This window comes from Elgaria multicarinata, chromosome 18 (genome assembly GCF_023053635.1).
Source record: "Elgaria multicarinata webbii isolate HBS135686 ecotype San Diego chromosome 18, rElgMul1.1.pri, whole genome shotgun sequence".
NCBI lineage: Eukaryota > Metazoa > Chordata > Lepidosauria > Squamata > Anguidae > Elgaria > Elgaria multicarinata.
In genome coordinates, this window is record NC_086188.1 from 12,064,718 (window position 1) to 12,081,215 (window position 16,498).

At 45.9% G+C, this 16,498-nt stretch overlaps 1 protein-coding gene across 2 annotated transcripts in view; it reads right to left on the minus strand.

Annotated features, from left to right (window-relative positions):
• Positions 1-7,854: 7,854 nt before the first annotated feature.
• Positions 7,855-16,498, minus strand: part of HIC2 (HIC ZBTB transcriptional repressor 2) — a 100,769-nt gene continuing 92,125 nt past the window's right edge. For both annotated transcript variants that reach the window (XM_063143877.1, XM_063143876.1), the window contains one exon: positions 7,855-12,049. In XM_063143877.1, the coding sequence (XP_062999947.1) occupies positions 10,279-12,012 (1,734 nt within the window). In that variant the 5' untranslated portion in view covers positions 12,013-12,049 and the 3' untranslated portion in view covers positions 7,855-10,278. The remainder of the gene's footprint in view (positions 12,050-16,498) is intronic.

A 16,498-nucleotide genomic window follows, 5' to 3' on the forward strand; every position in this document is an offset into this window, starting at 1 on the left:
GGCTGTCCCAGCTTCTTCCCTCTTCTCTGCGAGTAGCGGGGGTCATCTGAGAGAAGGAGCCGGGACGGGAAGAGTCCAGTATTCTTAAAAAATCATAATGGCGGGCACGATGTCCTCCTTCCTCCCTGGATGGCGTGTGCCGTGTGTGAACACAGGGGTCCAAATTTGACCAGAGAGAAGGTAGAAGAGGGAGAAGTAAAAAAAGGGAAAGGAGAAGGAAAAAGAGTATGCCTGTGTTGCTTGAGAAAGAAGTGATCAGGGCCAGATCTACACATACAAAGCGTGACGCTCCTGTATTTGAGCAAATTTAACCCCTGCCTAGAATGCAAGCAGACTGAGGATAAAAAGAGAAACACAAGCACAAGATCGTAATTTTCAATCAACCTTTTAATGAAAAGTTCATAAAATAACAGTTTCTCATCACTGTACATTAAGACTGCAAATTACTGAATGCTGAGATCATATTATAATTTCTGTATTTTTTTTAATTTCCCCCTCCCCCCAATATGACACTAGAGTTGCAGTCACAGCACCCTGCAACTCTTGACCTGAATTCAAGCTCTTGAAGGAAATGAACAGAACATTGCAAGAGGAATGTCAGCCAAACTCGAGGAAACATCTGGGATTTTTGGTGTGACAAGAGAGTTAAGGCTTAAAAAGCAGGGAGAGGTAACACAGAACTGCTTTTCCAGTTGAATTCTGAACTAAAACAAAAAACCACACCTCAAAACCTTTGCTCTCCCCTCCCAGATGGGGGAAAGAAAAGAAAAAAAAAGATATACAATTTCTTGTTCAACCAAAACTGGATTTGTGAAATTTCTGTCAAGATCTTGGGATTGATGAAGTTATCAAGAGTGCAATCCTATGCATCTTTAGACAGAAAAAACGACTTCCAGCCCTATCTAAACATGTATAGGATTGCACCCTAGCATAGTTTTTATGTAACAAGCCTATTTTACCAGCCTATTTGTTGGTAAAAGCAAAATCTATGAATGTCTTGCTGTGACTTTACCCAGCATGCCTTGTTTCAAAACTAGAACCTACCTACGCTATCCACGTGAGCTATGAGATTCGGCAGTCCACGCATCCACCACACGGTCAATGTTACTCAAGACAGGCAACCGAGAGAGGATGGGGGCAGAGAGATAGTGGAACACCTACCAAAAAGCATTCCCTTTCTACAAATCCTTTCCAAGAGCTTTGAAAGACAGGGAAAAAAAGGGTGAAAAGAAAGTATTGCAACATCCACTGGAGGTATGAGTGAGGTAGAAAAGGAGATTTATCCCCATAATACATGAAGCTATATGTTCGGAGAAAGGACAAGTCTGCCGTAACACAGAAAGCTCATTCCAGATCCTAGATACGTCTTCCATTCGAGGAGAAGTCATTGGCTTTGGAGAAGCTGCTCCAGAAATCAAGAGCGAGAGAAGCCTGCTTTAACTATAAAAGGGGGAGGGGGGAAATCGGGCCACACTGAAGGTCGGTACAAGATGAGAACAGGGTGAATAAAGTGGGTGAAAAACATGACCGGCTGCAACTAGGCCTTGCGTTCCGTCCATCAGAGGAGATCTGGACAGTATAGGGCTAGTGATACAAACGAATAAAGGGACGCTGAGGTTGTGTTGACCTGTTTAGAGCTGCGTACTCCATGCTGTGTCGTAGGCGTTTTTGCAAAACCTTTCTGGAAAAAAGCTTTCCGCGTTTTTCAAGAAGTCTAGCCACAAGTTCCAAGTGTTTAGCAGTGAGCTGTGTGGACGCACTCGCTCACAGTTTTTTTTCTGCATACATGTTCATTGCTAAGGGCTTAATTTACAGGTTTGTTTGTTTTTAATATATATAGTTTTGTTATCTTAAGGCCCACAAATAAGGTGTGCTTTTAAGACTCTGGGGCAAAAGTAGGCGTTCTGGGCAGCGCGTTCATGTGTGACGTTATCCTGAAAGACTTTTTTTAAAAAAAAAGAAGAAAAAAAGGAAAGATTGCATCTTAGGATCACGGAGTCACATCACAGGAGAACGAGGGGGGCTCAACTTCTTCCTTCCAAACCCTCCTTAACAACCACGTATTTCAAACATTGTACAGAAGGGTGGATGGACACGGTGAGGCAGGAAAATGGCAGGCTGGGCTCATTCTTCTCTGACCCTGAGCACCCATCAGGATTAGACACAGGCCTATGCCAATTGCCTGTTCTGGATGCGGGTTTCCCCTTGTTAAAAAGGGTGTGTGTAACGTCAAGTGTAAGCCCTAAGATGTAGCAACACTGAACAAAAAGCGGTGTACAATTTTTTTTGTACAAATGTCCCAGAGCTTGACCCCTAAATGGCCACCTATCTAGACTTTAAATGAGGACCTGGCTTGGTTCTGCTCAGAAGAGCCGAGCGTTCAGATGGGGCTCAAGTAGTGTCAGCTTGGGGGACACCGCAGCTCTCTCCACGCAGCAAGCACGGCGGCTCTCACTCGACGGCACGGTGTGGCTACGAGAAGACCTGCTGTAACCCAACGGCGTTGAGGCAAAATCAAGAAGAAGTTGAAGACTTGCCGGTGCCCAACAACGGCACAGAGCTTAGGCAATAGGTGTGGTCCATCCCGGCAAACATTGGGCGAGCGTCACCGGAGGGCGCAAGGCGTCCCGGACACAGCAACGCTCGAGCGTGTGGTAGGATGCAAAGCACTGCAGAACCGCATCACCTCGACGCGACCCACAAGGATGGGATGTAATTCATCTCCCCACCCACTGGCTAATCTCTGACGAGCCCCATCTCTCTACTAAAATATCTGACCATTATTGCTTACGCTGTAAACACAGAGAAAGTCGGAGTGGCATCAGAGGATTCCACCACTCACTGCAAGCACCAGCACCGATCGTGGTTTATGCTACGTCCACCTGCTCTCTCTCCTGCTCTCGTTTTGCCATGATAATTTAAAAACAGAAAGGGGGAAAAAAACCCACCTCCCACCCTCCGCAAATCATAGGTTTCGCCTTCTTTCCCCCAATTTTCCCAGGTGTTTCCCTCCTTCAGGCCCGACATTCCGGCATTTTAAAACAGGTGACATGGTAAAAAATAATTAAAAAAAAATGAAAATACTGTTAACCCAAGACTTTGACCTGCACCGTTCGTAGTCAGTGCTGTACACACTTGCTCACACGCGCACTGGACGCACACCCACGCACACCCACAAACATATGAGAGAAAATAATAATAAAGAGGACAGGATATCGTAATAAAGAGTGACACCGTAACTGGAAACATTTAAATACAGCAAAACAAAATCGTCTTCTATGCAAAAAAGCTACAAATGTCCCAGTCTTTGTATTGTCTTCACAGGTTATGGTTTATGGCTATACTGAAAGTCTCTGAGATTCTTTTTTTTTCCTTTTCTTTTTTTAAGTTTTAAAATATTTTTTTAACACTTTTTTTTTTTTTTTTGAAATCCTGTAGCAAAGTCCCTGCGGACACATCTTTTGTCATTTGCAAATGCGCTTGGTTTCATTTGTTTTTTTTACCCCTTGCAAAACTGTGCATACAGAATCTTGAGAAATAAATACATTCATTACTGCACATACATATTGATACAAAAAACAACACTGTCAAATAGTGTTCGCACCATCTTTGTAAGATATTCAAGACCAGGCAAAATTAATATGTTTGTTTTCCATCAGCCCTCTCTTTGCCTCTTCTTCACCCCAAAGATTTTTTTTTTTTTTTAAAAAAAACAACTTAAAATGAGGTGGCTTTTTGGCGTAAAAAGTGGAAAAACAGCACTAAATCAAACGAGAACTGTCAAGTGGGGAAATTGTGTATAATTTGGGAGGGTAGGAGCTGCAGAACTATAAATATTCTTCAGTGATCATTCTTATTTTTATCTAAATGATGCAAAAACAAGCATGCCTTTTTTACATGGAAATACTTTTATGTCTGGTTGGATTCTCTTCTCTCTTTCTTTTTCCTTTGGAAAAGAAGGACGTACAAAAAAAGTGCTTCTGCACAAGAGCACTACAACAGGAGATCCGGCCAACCCAGCTCACAGTCTGACAAAACCATCAGAGGAGAAAGGTTCGCGTAAAAAAAGACATGAATCCCGTTGCAGGACAGGATGGGTTCCAATGGAACTGCAGCGTACTGGATACAATGCCCTGCCGGTGGCCTGCATCCTATGGAATGTGTCACATCGCGAACTGGGTTGGATGTACTTCCTGGTTCAGAGTCTTGCATCTCAAAGCCCCGCAAAAGTCTCACTGGAGTGAATGAGTCCAACTTGTCAAAAAGGAGGGTGGGGGGGAGTGATATAATCTAAGCAATTTGGCATATGGGCCCGTGCCCCCGAACGCAGGGAGGGCACGTACCAGATAGAGGCTACCTCTCACCGCCTACTCAACCCTGGTCTTGATTTGATTAGCAAGCCCTTTAATACCTGCGGCCATTTAGGGATAGCGTAGAGAGGGCCAGCCGTGAGGTCTGTGCTCCTTTCTGAAGCTGATGCCCGATAAAGCTACTTATCAGAAGCTCTTTGGTGTTTTCCGCGAACTTGCTGTGGCTCGTCAAAGTAGCCCAAGGCTGGATTAAAAGTGTAATATATATATTTTTGGCAATCTCCCCCATTAGCAGGGGCTAGAAAGAAGAACAACAGCCTAGCTCTTACAGCCAATGTTAAGCGCCAGTTTCCTCGCCTCCAAAGATGGCGTCCTGTTGATTTTCTCCTCCATCTAACATGTCTGTCATCCCTCTCTGATCGGAGGAAATACCAGCCTACTTCCTTAATCTCTTTCTCTCGACACCCTTCAATACAGTATCACATATAATTAACCATAAAGCGGGGGGGGGGGGGCAATTCCTTTCCATACAATGTCATTTTAGCAAATGGAAGTCCCGTCTCATGAAATGCCCTTCTTCCATGACATGGGATGCTGTCTTGTGGAAATCTTTTTTCTATTCAGAGGGCATCAACCACTTTTCCCCTACTGCTAGGGTGTGCAACCTGTGGACCTCCACATATTGGGACTATAACTCTCATGACCCAGGGCCATGCTAGCTGGGGCTGCTGGGACTTGGAGTCCAACATCTGGAGGATGACAGGTTGTCCATTCCTGAGACTGATACCTGATGCATGCCAAAAATGTGTCAGAATACGTATGACTTCCTATAGAAGAGGTGTTCTTTTAAAAAAAAATAATAAGAAAAACACAAATCATTTTTATAGGCTTTTTGATAGCTAAACCAATGGAAAAAGCAAAGATTAATTTTGACTGGCCCCTAAATCTGTTGAGGTCTGTAACTGTAAAAGTTTATGTAAACAATGAGATAAATATATTACTATTTTTTTTCTGAGCCAAGTGAGGTTTCCATACTTATTCAAATGTGCTTTGGTTTAAAAAATAGTTTTTTGTGAATTTGGGTATGAGCTATCTTTTCAATACAACTTTTTCTTTCTACTTTATTCTTTATTCTCCTCTCCTGTTACTCTGAAAACATTCTGGATCTAAACTGACTAAAGCATTTAGTTAAGCTGCCAGGCCTCTGTAACCTTACCTTAACACAAAATTCCTCAGGAGGCTCTTTCTGTATCTCAAAAGAAATTAAAATAATAATAAAAAAAATCAAAAAACAAAAAAACAAAAAACAAAACCCACCAAAAAAAGTTATTCCCCCCCCTCCCAACCCTAGAACTCTTAAAATCTTAAATATGAAACTAGTGTTTTGCTTTTTCATTAAAATACAGAAAATGCTTGATACAATACTATGTCGTATAAATGCAGTTGAGTGTCTGGACCCTCTTAAACGAGTCCTGAACAGTCCCTGAAGTTTTTTGAGTATTATTAGGTTTTTCATTATTATTGTCACGATTTGGAAAGAAGTCATAATTCGGTATGTGGAACACAACTCTACACAGCTACTTTTGCGAAAAAAGGAGGGGGGGAGGGAAAAAAGGAGAAACTCTGTTTTTTTTTTTTCATTTTTTGTACAATACTCGCGCTGTACACAGACTTTTTGTCGTATTGTTTAAGTGCTGAGGGGAGAAATAAAAATAAAAAGGAGGCTCCTTTAACAATAATTATTTAGAATAAAAAAGAAAAGAAAAACAACTCCAACAAGGATGGGTCCTGAAACGTCAAGATTCCAAAACTTCAAACCAGAACAAAAGAAACTTGAAACCAATCCCAACACCTCTAACCACCCTTCACCACACACAACTATTGGAGTCTAATAAATTCGGAACCATCGAGGTATACTTTGCTCTTTGCACTTGCTACGTTTTTGGGCTCCTCTTTGGATAACTCAAGATGGACGTTTACAAAGCAGCATCCTACTACGACGGGAACGGATCCACACAACATCTGTCTCCCGCGACAAAAATCTTGGCATACTTTTGCCACCAGGAAGTGGGTGGGAGCCCCTAAGAACCAGCTCTGTGCGGGGAAGGGACGGACCTCTTTTATGGTGAAACTACAACTTGCTACCTTGGCTCAGTGAAAGGTCTACTGCCACACCTCCCATGGGTGTCATCTGCCAGCTCTTCAGCTGGGTTGCACTAATGCTGATCATGGTCAATACCAGTTGGAAGGAGATGACTTCACAGAAATTGTGGCATGGAATGGAGTCCACCAACGTTGCTTTGTAACTGCAACAGGAGGTGTTTGGTGGTAGAGTGGTGGACGAAGAGTTAGGCATTGTTCTGCTTTTGGGGGGGGGAAGGGACAACGAGGTAGGAAAAAAGCAGAGTGAATCTCAACTCCTGACTTCAGATACCAGATTACTGGCTCAGGTCTAGGCTCCAAGGCATCTCAAGAGTCAGAAAAGGTCTGGATATTTGAGAGGTGAGCGGCGAGTTTGGGGAAACAAACCAAAGGCCAGTGATTTACATGGTCTGGAAATTAAAATTTCACAAGCCGTGGCTCCTGGGCAAAAGCTGCCCACTGAGGGTCTCCATCCCCGAAATACTGTGCTGGGTTGAGGTTCTTTGATTTTGGCAAGGGGAGCATCAAAGTCACCCAGTCGCCATTGGAATTTCCACAATACGTCCACGGCGGTTGCGCAGTGTGGTTCTTAATACCTCCCCGTAGAAACAAATGCAATAGGAGCGACACAAAAATAATTTGGTGGGATTAAATCCAGGCACCACAGTCCGTTCACCCCTGGTGGGTCATGTCGTTATAGAACTCGGTTGCCAGTAAGAACTTCATTTCACTATCTGGGGGTTTGGAGCACACTAAGGAGATGGGTTGCCCCTTCCACTTAGAAGAGGAAGGAAGCCCTGCGTTACTTGGGAACTCCAGGGGCGTTGCCGTGTGCTGTGCATAGAGCGCAAGATGAAGGTGTATAGGGTCCACTTATTTTTCTGCATTGCCTCCCATAAGGCAGACAATGATAGTGATATTTTAAATAATAATAATAATAATAGCATCTTACGATAAGGTGGGGAATCTTCTCTTCCCGTTAGTGCTGTTAGTGGCCCACAAAATCTAGACAAAATGAAACGGTGGCACTAGAACAACAGGGGTTATGTGGAATTAAATAGCAGCCCCCAGTGATGAGTGAGGTAAAGTTATGTAGGATTCGGAGGGCGGGGGATATATTCCCTGTAACATGACTAGGCTCAATACGGTTAGGTTTTAATCTGTATTGCATGAAGCTCTGGGCTCAAGGTTCATTCAAAGTGACCCGAAATACTTCTACAGATTAGAGACTCTCTTAAAGGGGGGGGGACATTTAAAGGGGTGAGAGGGGAGAGAAAAGAAAGCTTATCTTTGTTTTTATTTGAACATGCTCACTTTTTTTTGGTCTAAACGTAAAAAGACAAAAAAAGTTTTTTTTCCTTTTCCTTTTTTTAAGAAAAAAAAAAAAGACACAGGGCTTTGGCAAACCCTATCAATAATAATAATAATAATAATAATATTAATCATCGTCATCATCATCATCATCATCATAAAAAGAACAATGGTTTTGAGCAAGAAAGTTAAAGAGGAAAAAAAAATGTAAACCTTACTCAATTTAGACAGGATTCTAAAGGGACCGCGAAATTTTTACCACCCACACCCCACCCACTTGGGGGGTGGGGGGAAGCCATCACTTTTCACAAAAAAAGGTCACGCCAACGAAGTCGAGGGGCCATAAAATGGCGGGCGATACCCTGGTCCTCTCCTTCTAACCTATAGCAGCTGTTGGCCGTGATGTCTTCTACGGACGCCGTGAGACATTTTCGCTCTTCCATTATTTTTCCAACTTGTGTGCATGTGTTAAGATTTCCTTAATAATAACAACAATAACAATAACAATAATAATAATAATAATAAAAGCAGAAAAACCACACACCCACACCCCTAAAAAAAGGGAGATATGAAACACTTTGGTTGGGCTTCCCTCACAAACTTATTGCACTCTGGATCTTAGTAACATTTCGCCTGCTACTCGTGGTTCACTTATCCTGTCAGATGGTCACGCGCTAACACAGATGTTTCGGGAAGCAACGGATAAGAGATATTTCCCTTCCATGGCATCCAGGTTCAATAAACAAGACTGGAAAGAGCCCAAAAGCTCTTTAAAAAAAAAAAGTTTCCTCACGGATAGGAAAAAAAACACCCCAGTAATTTGGTGAAAACCAGTAACCCTTACAGCGCTATTCACTTGGGCCTCTCTGGTTTATAATCTACCTATTTGTCTTTGGCCAAGTTTTCTCCTATAATTATTTAAGCTGACTTCTTGATGGAAGGTGGTAAAAATCCCTTAACTTTTAATTTAGTTTCTACTTTGTACACTTACTTACAATTGGGGGGGGGGAATGGGAGGAGGGGGGAAACGAAACGCCACACCTAATATTTCACTAACCATCTTATTGTTCTTATGAATTCAAGAGGTAGCAAAGGGAACGGGCCCTAGTCATTCTGACCCGTTCTTTAGTGAGGGAGAAAAAGCTAAACACACACGCACGCACGCACGCAAACGCACAAAATAATAATAAAAAAGTACCTAAAGGAACTTGTATCAATTCCAGCCTACATCAAACCCACTCCCCGCCCGCTCCGTCGAGTTACCTCAGACCTTCCAGTTCCAACAATTACATAAACGATAACAACGGTTTCTTTCCCTTGTAGTAAAACAAGTACCTCTAAGCAAAGAATAGCCATACAAAACTAGTAGGGAAAATCAACAACATAAAGACAACCCCTGCTCACTTGAAAGAAATTCCCCGGGGAGGGCACCCAGCCCCCCCATTCAGTCATGGATAAGGCTAAAGAGGTTGAAATGAGGATGGGGGTGGGTGGGATGAGGTCAGACGAGAAGAGGTACAGGTTGGGTGTGCCCACGCGAGAACGGACACGCTCCACCATTGAAAAAGTGGGCTATGGGGTAGGGGGAATGCTGCCTTCTGATTGAAAATCTTCCTCTTATATAGCATGCAAAAATTCTTTAGGAGGAATCTTTCAATTCGCCCCTATTTACAGTGAAGGCCAATGAAAGGGTCATGCTGCCAACCAATTTTTCCTCTCCTTCAGCCAACGGCCATGGCATTGAGGACGAGGAATATAAGGGTGACCGAAAAGATATCAGTCGAAAACAAACAAACTGAATGGGACCCTGTTGGCCAGAAATGCCCCACCCCCACCCCGATAGCGTTTAGGGATGGCTATCCATGGTCACAGGTGGAGCAGGCAGCTCAAGGCCCGTGGGCTGGCTAGAGCGGCCACCACGGCACAGCCAAAGTCTGTACGCCAACGTCAGCGAGCATGACGGAAATAATACTGCGGCCACGTGCTGCGATTACGAGTCCAAAGTGCTAAGAAAGGAAAGAGAGGGAGGAGAAGTGGTCGGAGCCCCTCTTTCCGGTCACAAAGATGGTGGCGCGTCTCCAAGCCACATCAACGATTCTCTCAAACCCCCACCCCCGCTCCGCCCTCTCTTTCTCTCTCTACACCTGCGGCCAGGTCGCCGAGCGACACCTCCCCACAACCAGGCCGGCCGGCGGCACGAACTCGCTACCATCTGACCTGCCGGGCAAGGGGCGGATGGGAAATGCAAAGATGGAGGTGGCAGCTTCAAAGTGGGCTGTTCTTTTCTTTGTTCTATTTGGTGGCAGGAGGAGAAGGGAAGGGAGAAGAGAAAGAAATAAAGCTCTGTTTGGTTGAGCCCCCCCGCCATGACTGAACAGGGAAGGGAACGGCCCTTCGTTTATTTCTTGTGGGTTTTTTGTTTTTTTGTCTTACGGTTTTTGTTTTAAAGCAGCAAGTCTAGGGAAAGGTATCTTTATGGCCAATGGGCTCAGACCTCCTTGCAGAGTCTTTGGCTTTATGTAGGAGAGGTATGCATTCTCAGGTGGCTGATGAGGTTGCGCTGCTGGGTGAACTTCCCACCGCAGAGTTGACATTCGTAGGGCTTCTCCCCTGAGTGGACCCGCATGTGCTCTGTCAGTCGGTACTGCCGGGTAAAGCGCATGCCGCACTCCTCGCACGCGAAGGGCTTGAGGCCCAAGTGGCTGCGCATGTGCCGGGTCATGGTGCCCCGCTGGGTGAACATCTTGCCGCAGATGTTGCACGGGAACGGCCGCGTCAGCCAGTGAGTCTTCTCGTGCTGTCGGAGGGTGGCCGGATCTTTGTAGCTCTTCTCGCACACGGAACACTTGAAGGGCCGGGATTCCGTGGTGTAGGGCTGGTTGGGGTTGGACAGGTCCTCCGCCTCTTCCTCCTTCTCGTCGTACGTCCCTTCCTCCTTGATGTAGAGGTCTTCCTCCGTGTGTTTCTCCACGTGGGCGTTCAGCTGCTCGGAGCTGGGGAAGCCCTTCCCGCACGGGATGCAGACGTAAAGGTTGTCCCCAAAGGCCACGGGCTCGTAGCCTTCCTGCCGGTAGACGTAGTTGGCACTGGTGTGCCCGCCGCTCTCGCTCTCGCTCTGCCCGCTGTCGTCGCTGTTTTCCTTCCCGTTCTCCACGTCGTCTTTGCACGTGAACGGCAGCTCCGAGCCGTAGGCGCCCAGGCCGAGGCTCCGCTCCGCCGACTTACACAAGGGGCCCATCAGGATGCCATTGGGGAGGCCCTCGCCCTCCTCGCCGCCTTTGCTGCCGGCGCCCTCCTTCCGGTCGAAGGCGTTGTCCTTCTTGATCCACTCCTTCTTGCGGGACGAATGGCGCAGGCTCTTCCGTTGGCTGCCTTCCGGGAGAGATTGCCGCTCCTCGCTCAGCTCCATCTCCATGGGTTCGCAGTTGTCGGCGAGGTTCGGGGGCGCTCCGGCGGTGGACTCTTCGAACGATGAGGCACTGTTGGCTGCGGGGGCTGAGGCAGGTCGGGGGGAGCCGCGCTGGCTTTCGTTGTGCGGCACGTCATCCTGGGAGGCGGCTGCCGGAAGCGAGGGGCTTTTCTTGGACAGGTCAAGGCCGAGCTCCTGGTCTCCGCTGCTCCCGTTGGCGCTGCTGCTGCTGCCGCCATCGCCGCCGCCATTCTTGCTGATCCCCCTGGTCAAGGCATGTGGATTCTCTTGGTTGGAACTGCTGATGAAGACCTCGTCGTCCGAGATCTTTCCCTTTGGCATCTCCTTGGAGTGAGAGCCCTTCATCCCTTCGGCGGACCCCGAATAACGAGTGATGACCGAAGCGGTGGAAAGTCTTTGACTCCGAGGGGGTCTCCCGACGCTGGGGGCACCGCCTGCCCTGCCAGCGAAGGACCGCCCGTTGCGTTTCAGCTTCTTCCGGCAAAGGGCTGCCAAGTCGGGGAGTTGGAGGTAGCTTGCGGCGGTGAGGAGAGCGTTGAAGTTCTGTTCACCAGGCTGGTCGGTCATTAAGAGCTTGCCAGTATAAATAAAGTCCAAGATTTGCCGGAACACGGTAGGGTTGACCATGTCAGTATCTAAATTGATGAGGTTGTCGTGCAGGACGAGGGATTTGAAATACATGCTGCTGGCTGCCAGGATGTTCTTATGGGCACGAAAAAGGGCATTTTCGACAACAATGATCACGTCACAGAGGAAACCTTTGGCTCGTTGCTGGTTTAGCTGCAGAAGCAGTTGTTTGGCATGATTTGGCAATTCCATCTCCACCTTCTCTTCCTTTCCCCGTTCACTTTATCACCTAAAAAAGGGGGGGAGCAGGAAGAACAAAGATCGTGAGTCTCATTTTCCATCCAAACATCGTCCAGGTGAAAGCACACGATTGGATACTTTTAGTATCAGTAACGGACAATATCTGGCTATCTATCCTGCCATTCCTGCAATCCCCCACTTCTCTGCCTGCTGTATGTTATTAAACTAACATAAGATTATTATATTTTGACTACTAAAAAAAGAGGAAAACTTTAAGGATGTTGAAATAAAACGTCCAATCCTGCAAAGGACCTGTTTGTACTTATTTATAGAAGGTGGGTCTTGCAAACGAAGTGTTGAAATTTATCCCGATCTTCTAGGATAACTCTTGTTCAAGTCTCCAGTCAGTCTGGAAAAGAAACCTTATAGTACTGTCCAGGCCTTACCTGGGTAAGTTGAAGCAGCCCATAACAATTAGACCACAACTCATGTGCAGATAAATGTCTGGGAAAATAAGTATGTCTCTGCCTGGCACCAAAAGGATGATAGTATCCCTCAGGGAGCGTGCTCCATATACGTGGGGCTAACACAGAAAAGGCCTGTTCCTGAACTGACACCTCTTGAATTCTTCACACAACCATGAGTAATCATGCTGTCTGAACGTAGCACCTTTTCCGCAGGGTGGCTTGTTAACTATGCAATGTGATTTATTTTTTCAATAATAATAATAACAATAATAATAATAATAATAATAATAATATATTTTTTATACGCCTCTCCGACTGGATCAAGGCAGGGAACAACAATCAGTATAAAATACATAAAATACTGATTAAAAACATGGTATATACCATTTAAAAACATCCTAAAAGCATCCTAAAAACATACTAAAATATCCTAAAATTCTACTGGATAGGCCTGCCAGAAGAGATCAGTCTTTATAGCTCTCTTAAATGCTAAAAGACTGTCAAGCTGACGAGTCTCCACCAGCAGGCCATTCCACAGTCTGGGAGCAGCAGAAGAGAAGGTCCTCTGGGTTATGGTTGTCAGCCTAGTCTTTATTGACTGAAGTAGATTCTTCCTAGAGGACCTAAGCATGCGGGGCAGATTGTATGGGAGAAGGCGATCCTGCAGGTAGCCTGGACCCAAACCATGTAGGGCTTTAAAGGTGATAACCAACACTTTATACTTCGCTGAAAACAAGCTACTTTGGGAACGAGCAACCCTGCAGAAAATGCACTGCGTTCAGACAACACAATAACCCACAGTTCAACAACAACAGGCACTGGGTGGGTTAGCATGTTGTGTGAACCCAACTGCAAGGGCCATTGAATCTGATCTCAGAGATCAAGAAGGTTCGTACACGGAGAAGTGGACCTTCCTTGAGGTACTGGGGTCCCAAGCCAAGTACAGCTTTATAGGTTAAAACTGGCACTTTGAATTTGCCCTGAATGCACAAGACTAGGTTCATATGTTCACACTATCTAGTTCAAGTCACCTTTCTGAGGTTGGACCTCAGATGGCAAGAACACATGGAGCAGGACCTCAGAAGAAGACTTTAACATGCAAGCACATAATTAGTTTGGCATAACTCCAGTAGAGAGACGTCTGTCCAAGATGTTTTTATTTTATTTTTAAGGGATGTAAAAGAAGTCAAGGCACTGTTTCCACTCCTGGACGAAGCCTGCGGTAGGTATCTGCAAACTTTTGAGTTATAAACAGAGCTATTAAATTGGAAAGAGTGGAAACAGGGAGCTAATATATACAGCCCGGGCTGCCCACTGCATTACCGGTCCTACAGGAATTGCCGCATTTGCATTAGACACACGCCAAAGCGCTGGCCCTCCGCCAACATTTCGATGCACAATTAAAGGATGAAAAATCCGAGAGGTGTGTTAGCATAACCGCCCAGCCCCAAAAGGAAATGTCGTTGCCAAATGGAAGAAGAAGACAAGAGCCACAATAGGGTCCATGGCTCGGAAAACTTGGAGGCAGACCTTCCCACAAAGGGTCCCTAGGCATAGGTTGAAGGTGCAGGATGCAGCAAACTTCCTGAAACTAAGCAAGACTGGGTCTGGTGATTGCTTGGATGGGGAGACTGGCCTAACTAGCACAGAGCTTTGTGGATCATATGGTTGAAGTGTGCAGGATCATCTTCAGCCACTAGGGGGAGACTGCCCTAACCAGCACAGAGCTTTGCAATTCATACAGCTGGAAGCCATGGGAGATTAATAGGCTGAAGGGCATTTTGACAGAGTAATGGAGCACAGAGACCTCTCTCCCTTATGAGGCTGTACAGATGCATCATTGCAGGGGGCGTGCCTAAGAGTATCAGTGGGAGTGGCTTCACTCAGATGGGCGGGGCCCAATGCGTCCAACTCTTACAGCTGGATAAATGGGCTCAAAGGCTTCGCTGTACTGGCCGCAGCGCTATTCCATCCCGTGAGACACAAGGTCGGTTTCCTAGGATGTAATAAAATAAATGGTCCTCGAAGGCAAGTGACATATTTAAAAGGCAACATAATTGATGGAATCCCGAAGAAACAGCAGTACAACCATTAACAAACAGAGCATTAAAAGGCCTGAAAGGAATATACTCACAGCAGGGACTGGGAGGAATAAAATCCCAACACAATGCAAAACCATGCCCCCCTGTCCCATTCAGTCAGTTTACTAGCCCTGTACTGATTAATTGGCCACTGCTCGTGATTAGCAGGAGTCCAAGATTTGGTCTCTAATCACCATCTCTTGAAGAAAGGCAAAATGGGTGTGGGAGAGATGGTGTTTGTAATCTGGCTGCTGCTGTCATAAGGCCCATGGAGGGTCTTGTGGGGATGCACTTTGCTCCCTCCCATCCTATTCCAGTTCGACACCCCTGTCTTGAGATCTGACACCAGGCCAAAATCTTTACTGGAACTCAAGAATGAAAAAGCAGAATGTAAGGACGTCAGAAGAGCCCTGCTGGGTCAGACCAAAGGTCCATCTAGTCCAGCACTCTGTTCACACCTCTGTACAAAGAAATCAGGGAGCGTTTTCTAAAGGAACTATTGTTAGCAAGAGCAGGTTGGCACACCAGAGACATTATCTGCGATCTGCTGGCGGACCATAGTAAAGCAATCACAATCAAGGTAGCAAAGTTTGCTGCTGCAGCCCAAAAAATCAGAAATAACTTTCTTAACACAGTCTGCGTAGATTGTAAGGGGGACCATTTGATTTAATAACCTTGTATAAACTATCATCAGAGATCCCACCTATCTGATAGTGCCAGTTATTGACTGTTAGCACTTCAGGTTATAATGCAATCACTGAAATTATTCTTGTGACTTTGACATGCATGTCACCAGTGTGATAGCAAAGGGCGGGCGCTGCAGACAAACGGAACACCCCTAGAAAGATCTACAGATTGTCTCCGTGGATAATAAAGGATTGTACCCTAAAGATTATGAATATTGTAAATAATGTGTGTTGCGATGTTAGCAACTTTGTATTTTGTAATGGTCTTTGTGCCACAAACAAATAAACTATTCATTCATTCAGTGGCCAACTAGCTGCCGACCAGGGACCCACAAGCAGGACACGGGTACAACAGCACCCTCCTGCCCATGTTCCCCAGCAATTGGTATATATTAGGCTTACTGCCTCGGATACTGGAGGTGGTGCATATTCATCAGGGCTAGTAGCCATTGAGAGCCTTCTCCTCCAGGAATTTATCCAACCCCCTTTTAAACCCATCCAAATTGGTAGCCATCCCTACAATGGGCCTGTTCAGATAATACGCGGGCTAAGCCATGGTTAGGCTACTAACCCTTTTGCAGCAAATGATTAGTGAGCGTGCTTAAATTGTGGTCATGTAGCCACCATGATTAGGGATGGTTCACACGACACGCTGAGCCATAACGTTTAGCTCAAAATGCTTAACCACCGTGGCTTAGCTTGTCGTCTAAACAGGGTCATCTTGTGGTAGCGAGTTCCAGAGTTCAACTGTGCGCTGTGTAAAGAAGCGCTTCTAAAATGCAATCAATCAACCCGCCCCCCTGGCCATGTTGATTCAACACAAACCATGCGACTCCCAGCATTTTTCTGCCAGTGGCTGTGCCCACTCTCTAGTCCTGAACTCTCTAGTCCTTGAAGGTGACAGGAGCAGGCCGAGGAAACATCGGAGGTTGCTCCAGTTGGACTCCCCTCCTTCGGGAGCAGGACAATCCCATCAGCCCTGTTCCCGGCTCACTTAATTTCTCTCTCTCTCTCTCTCTTTTCCTCTTCCCTCCTGGACTCCTTTTCCTTGTGTGTCATGTCTTTATTAGACTGTAAGCCTGAGGGCAGAGACTGCCTTTTTTGCTAACTTATTGTAAGCCGCTCCAAGAGCCTTTTTTTGGCTGAGGAGCGGGGTATAAATGTGATAGGAAAAAGGAAAGGAACCTCTCGTGCAAGCACTGAGTCATTACTGACTCTTGGAGGGACGCCAGCTTTCGCTGACGTTTTCTTGGCAGGCCTTATA